General features: G+C 37.7%; 1 protein-coding gene across 1 annotated transcript; it reads right to left on the reverse strand.

Annotated features, from left to right (window-relative positions):
* Positions 1 to 738: 738 nt before the first annotated feature.
* Positions 739 to 2,596, reverse strand: LOC122030152 (7-deoxyloganetin glucosyltransferase-like). Its single transcript, XM_042589318.1, has 2 exons — positions 2,051 to 2,596; positions 739 to 1,895 (listed from the first exon to the last, which is right to left on the reverse strand). The coding sequence occupies exons 1-2, from the start codon at positions 2,544 to 2,546 to the stop codon at positions 982 to 984; spliced, it is 1,410 nt and encodes a 469-aa protein (XP_042445252.1). The 5' UTR covers positions 2,547 to 2,596; the 3' UTR covers positions 739 to 981.
* Between the last annotated feature and the right edge of the window lie 3,972 nt (positions 2,597 to 6,568).

Below are 6,568 nucleotides of genomic sequence, written 5' to 3' on the forward strand. Positions count from 1 at the left end.
AAATTGGTGAAACATAGCCTTGTCTCTGATACCAATTAATAGGACTTAAATTCTCTCCTAACCACATAAATTCTAGAAATGAATAAGAACTCTAGCAAAGAAAACACAAGACATGATCTAGTTCCATCGAATATATGGTATAATAAAGTAATACATAAACTAAAAGACAACGAATCTGATTGAAGAGTTATGTCTTTGTCGAAACATCATCTGAGTAATTCTTGATGAAGAAGAAGAGGAAGCAAAGAATGATCTCCCAAAGGAATTTGGGGAGACAACACCATAAAACTTCTTGTTGATGAGAAATAGAAAATTAGGTCAATATCTCTAAATCCTTGGGACTAATCCTATATATAGTCTACATCTATTATCAACCTATAGATGGTCATTGATACGAAAAATGAGTTTTACACATAAGAGGTTCCCAGCCAATAACCTAATACCTAATAATCTTGAATTAGATCACTTAATCAATTTCGATATCACAAGTATTAAATCATACATGTATTCATCTTAAGGGATATTAAATTGTTCGATATCACAAGTATTAAATCATACATGTATCCATCTTAAGGGATATTAAATTGTACCCATTTTAAGGGATATTAAATTGTAATGCTGATCACACATCCACTCAGCCACTCGACGGTTCGGCCAGCTCGCCCCACTATGTAGCTCAGGCACTTGACTTATTCAGCAGCTCGGCGCACTCGGCACTCAGTCGGCATAGGCACTCGGTTGACTCGGACACTCAGACAATTTCATTATCTTCGGCAAATCATTCCAACAGGAACAGATTGAAAGCACCATGAAGTCACACTTGAAACACTTTATTCTTGATTCAGTTACATATACTTCACTCCTTCAGCTTTTGCCGTCCTCTCATATTCATCTAACATGGCTTAAATGAAGTTGTTTTGTGGCCAGAATGCTCAAAAGTTCTTCGATTTGGTACTCGTAAATTCTGTCTCAAACTTCGTTTCAGCACAAAGCTTCGGTTAATCTCATCAAGTTAGCATAAGAGCTTCCTCCCTCTGCATTAGTAGCTTGCTCTGCCATCTCCTTCCACTTCAACACCTTCTTCCTCATCTCCTGCCCCCTCTCCCCTTCCATCAGTTCCACAACGAGCTTCCTGATCTGCTCCCTCTTCACTTCTTGCTCAATCTCCATTGCTATCCCCCAATCCACGCAAGCAAACCTGCAGTTTGTGAATTGGTCGGCAAAGCCAGGCCAAATGAGCATTGGTACTCCACTGCAAACACTCTCCAACATGGAGTTCCAACCACCATGCGTGAGGAAGCCGCCAATGGAAGAGTGGCGAAGCACTCGGCCTTGATCGCACCAATTTGCGACCCAACCCCTCCCTTCGACTTCCCTGATGAACTCCTCAGGCAATCCACCATCAACATTCTCAACGAGATCCGGCCTGATGCTCAACAGAAAAGGATGCTTGCTATCAGCAAGACCCCATGCAAACTCCATCAATTGTTCACTTGTTAAACGTGCCAAGCTTCCGAAGCAGGCGTAAACCACTGAAGCATGTCTCTGAGAGTTTAGCCACTCTTTGTACCCGCGATCTTCTTCGAAAAGGTTCAAATTCTTCGGCACACCTTTCATCTGGTTGAGTAGCAGGAACAGAGGGCCTACTGCTAGGGCTCGAGGCAAGGAAGCTTTGATGGCATCCAAGACCTTGCCTTCCATTTCATCAAATGTGTTGAGGATCACACCAGAAGCTCTCTGGGCACAAGCCACTTCTTCCATCTCACAGTCGAGGAAGAAGTGGTTAGGGTTTGTTGTTCTGATGAAACTGGAAAGATCTCTCAGACGGATGCCTTCGAAGCCGGGAATCCAGTCGATTGGGGTATCGAGGTATTCGTTTGTCAAGAAGCTCTGATCTACAAAGGAACAAATGAGAGCAACAAATCCATCGTTTAAAGAAATTCTCATACTTGCTGATTACTGAAACTACAAACAAACTCGTGTTCTCCCAATCGCATGTATCAGATCTACCTGTACCCAAAATGATGATTTTGTGTTCTTGCTGTTTTACCTTTGAGCGGCGCGTATCCTCTTCGGATTAGGTCCCGCAGATGGAGAGATCCGAGGAGACTGCAAGCGCTGGTAGTCCAGAGCACAAAAAAGGGGATTCCCATCTCCTCCGCCGCCCCCACCGCCTCCGATGCTATCAAGAAGTTGGCGACGACGCAGGAGACGGGCGGTAGGACCGGATCCTGCTTAAGTCGCCGCAGGAGTTGCCCCAAATGCGCTGCGCAGGTGCGGTTAATGGAGCGGCGTAGCTCCTCGTGGTTGGGAGCGCCGGCGGAGTCGAGAGAGTAGCCATCGGGGATGGTCTCGAAGCGGAGGACGTCAGATTCGGGCGGGAAAGCTTGGGAGGTCTGGTGGATCCGATGGAGGCCGGAGCTGGTGTTGACGAAGGTGACGAGGAAGCCTCCGAGGTGGAGGAGGTTGGCCAGGTCGAGGGTGGGGTTGAGTTGGCCGGGATCGGGGAAGGAGACGACGACGGCGTGAGGGCGGAGCGAGGACATGGCTGAGTCGACTCACTGACTGACTGGCTGCGCTCTCGATTAACGATCTGTTTATTTCGATCATGGTTAAAGTTCAAAATTAGCTGTGACTTTTTTTTAGAATTTTTTTTCTATGAATTTTTTTTTCCGAAAGTCGTGTCAAAAATTTGGTGACAATTTACCAAAAGACGTAGTTTGGATATTGTATTTATTAAAAGATACACCGTAGTTGAATTATATCAAAAGGTGCAGATTTAAAAATTTAATTCTCAGATTACTCCTTTGGTTATATAGTAAACACCTTTTTCAATCACCATTATCCATGCATCCAAGCCACAAATAGAATTGAAAATTATAGTGTGCTTCATGTTCTCTCACCGTCTCTCTCCCTCCATCCCTCTATGTGGTGTTATAAACACGAAAAAAAATGAATCTCCTGCGGTTGTCATTCTTGCTCGTGCTGGTTGACAGGATTACAATAGACGAATTAGGGTTTTGCGATATTGTCGTAAGAGTTTCAAGAGAAGACCAAAGGACAACTGCAGTTAAGAACGTCAGCCGAGAAGGACAAAACTTCTAGCAAGAGGGAAATTAGTAAAAGGATACATGTAAAGATTTAGCCATGTATGTTATAAATTTATTATTGAAAAATAGGGTAGTGATGGTAAAAAAAATTACAGTATTGTTGTAAAGGGTGATGGGAAAAATCGTTGTTATGGTTTCTTTTGGTTGTGTGGGGAATAAATATTTAACAACACCTGCAATATGATGTAATCGAAAACTTAATTGATTTAAGTGTTGTTAGTTTCTGAGGTTGTTAGTTAAGTTGGGCTAACTATTTTTTATTTAGGCATCACATTCTGTCAGTGGTGGTCCAAGTTTAAAGCAAGAATTGTCTACTTTAATAGAGGTCTGATATCGATGATATCAGAACCAACGTGAACTTTGGTTAAAACTTTGCTTTTATATTATATAGATCTTTTCCTCGCTCAACCCTTCCTAGTGGTTTGAATTGAGCAAAATTACAAATTAACAACACCGGATTTTGTAGTTGCAAATTTTCTAAATTACTTTATATTTTATTTATTAGGGACGATTATATAACTGAAGAAATTCTCTCTAAGATATGGAATACACTTGATACAAATTGTAGCATTTGACATGGAGCTAATGCAGGAGAATTATCCAGAACAAATAATCTATCATCTTCGTAGTATAGTTGTGTGTCTAATACAAATAGAAATAGAAGTAGTAATTTCACATTTGATCTAAATAAAGAAGTTAATATTCAAAAAGATGATGTTCTGAATCCTTATACAACACTTGATGATTACTTTGAACCTACTTGGAGTGAGGAAGTGTATTTGTAGTGTTCAAAATCACTTATTTAATTAAAGAAATTTATTGAATTAAATTATAATTTAATTAGAATATGGATTTATTTAATTAAGAGATTTATTGGATTAATTATAGTTAGAATTTAAATTTATTTAATTAAGAATATTAATTGGGTTAATTGTAATTTTAATTAAAGGGTTCACTTAATTAGGAATTTATTTAATTTAGTCTATCAATGTAAAATTTAGATTAACCAAATAAAAGAATATAAGTATATAAAATTTTCATATAGATTAATAATAATAATAATAATAATAATAATAATAATAATAATAGAAATGTTATATATAAAATATATAACAGATTAGAAATGTAACATTTGAATACATAATATTATTATATACATATGAATGAAATTGTAGTGTCTGGAAATTTAATGGTTTAATTAAAATGATTTACTTAATTTAATTAAAAATTTATTTAATTAAGTTAGTCTATAATTAAGGAATTTAGATTAATCAAATAATAAGATATAAATATATGAAATTTTTATAGACCATTCATATAAAAGATAATTTAGATATTATATATTGTGAAATATATATAAGAAACGTATAAATAAATTAGATATTATTATATATAAATTTAATCTTTATAAATAATATATTATATATAACCTAAAGCGAATATGATCACGAACTATAGATAATTGACATATTATATAATATAAAATATAATATAAATTTAATCTCTATAAATAATATAAAGAAAATATGATGAATATAATATAACGTATAGATAAGTATAACATTATAGAATATAGGAATTTTATTTATATATATATATATATATATATATATGAATTTTGATAAAGACCCTAAAATAAAATTTATATAATAAAATTGATAGAATTTAGATAAAGTCTTAAGCTTCCACCTCTTTAAAACTCTACCTCCAAAAGCTCTAGGAAATTATTTTTGGTAGCCAGCCCTAAGAAGCTCCATCCTCCTCATCATTCTCCACCGGCCCTAGAGCTCTATGGGAAGAAAAAGAAAAGAGAAATTAAAAACATGTTCCCTACTTGAATTATGTTTTAGTTAGTTGCTAAAACTTGTTGAATTTGGATCTCATGACTTCTAATGTCCTTTACTAATTTTAGGATGGTGACTCTATGATTTAGGTTCTTTTATTGTGCTCTTAATTGTTGTATGGATAATAAGTTTTGGATCTATTTAGGGATGGTGTCCTTCTTTTACAATTTTGTGCATGTTCCTTAATTTGTAATGCACTAATTAATTTCTATAGCCTTGTAAATTTCGGGTACCATACCATATGACCATGCACGTTCTATACCCTTTTCTTTTGCCTCTTTTGATTGGTGCAATCTTCAGCTCTAATTTAACCTGGTTTGTCGTCGATTAAGTTTAGTTTGTCAATTAAGCCCATGCTTTAAACCTACGTGCTGCGCTTACCTTCATGTAGGGTTTGTTTTTTACGGTTATGGAACGGATCATGTTTTAGCCTAGTACGTTCTTATTTCTTAGATCAATAATGTGCCCGTTAATTTAAGTTATGCAAAAGAGATAGGTTGGGTTGGAGGATTTCTAGACGGGAACTTGGGGTAAAGTGTTCTGATGACCGACTTAAAGGATAAGTTATGCTATAGTTTCAATACTAATGGCCCGTTTAATATGAAGGATATGCTTTGGTTTCTATTTTATTGCTGAACATCTCTCTTAATGCACTAACAGATCATGCAAGATGCTAATGCCGTGCTATCCTCGTATTGATCCCCCTGCCACGTGACACATATACACCTTTTAATGCATTAAACATGTCATGAGATATAATAATAATAATGATAAATCATGTTCAAAGCATATTTATGCATTTATCCTCTTCTATGTTGCGTTACATGTGCATGCCTGTATCAAAGTTTAGAGAACGTTCAAATAGTTTTTCATGTTCATGTACTTGTCGGCTAGAAACTCGGTCTCAGCCAGGAGATTGGTCTCGGCCAGGATCTCAGCCATGTTTTAATAATCATGTGTGCTATGGTTATATATGTTAGGTCCCGGCCATGCATAAGAACTCATGAATGCTAAATGAAAAGGATGTACGCACCTATGTATTTAGGATATGTATGAGGAAGGTGATTCGACCGTGGTAAAATAAATCTTTCACGGGTTAAGTTATGAAATGGGGATATAGTCCGGGAGCTCATCAAATCTAAGTGGCCGAGTGTGATCGGTGTCTTTAGTCCGGGAGCTCGCCAATCTTACGTGGTAAAATGTGACCGTTGTCCTTAGACCGGGAGCTCACCAAACCTACGTGGTCTAGTGTGACCGGTGTTCATAGTCCGAGAGCTCACCAAATCTACGTGGTCGAGTGTGACCGATGTCCTTAGCCCGGGAGCTCGCCAATTTTATGTGGTAGAGTGTGATCGGTGTCCATAGCCCGAGAGCTCACCAAATCTACGTGGTCGAGTGTGACCGATGTCCTTAGCCCGGGAGCTCACCAAATCTACGTGGTTGAGTGTGACCGATGTCCTTAACCCGGGAGCTCGCCAAATCTACTTGGTCGAGTGTGATCGGTGTCCTTAGTCCGGGAGCTCACCAAAATTTTATGTGGTCGAGTGTGACCGGTGTCCTTAGCCTGGGAGCTCACCAAAACTTTATGTGGTTGAGTGTGACCGGTGCCCTTAG

The sequence above is a fragment of the Zingiber officinale genome, chromosome 10B (assembly GCF_018446385.1).
Source record: "Zingiber officinale cultivar Zhangliang chromosome 10B, Zo_v1.1, whole genome shotgun sequence".
Classification (NCBI taxonomy): Eukaryota; Viridiplantae; Streptophyta; class Magnoliopsida; order Zingiberales; family Zingiberaceae; genus Zingiber; species Zingiber officinale.

Bases quoted from the DNA above. Each gene is read 5' to 3' on its own strand.
- LOC122030152 (XM_042589318.1), bottom strand. From the start codon at position 2,546: ATGTCCTCGCTCCGCCCTCACGCCGTCGTCGTCTCCTTCCCCGATCCC. The intron at 1,896-2,050 runs GTAAAACAGCAA...GTTCCTTTGTAG, and splicing joins AGGATACGCGCCGCTCAAAG to ATCAGAGCTTCTTGACAAAC.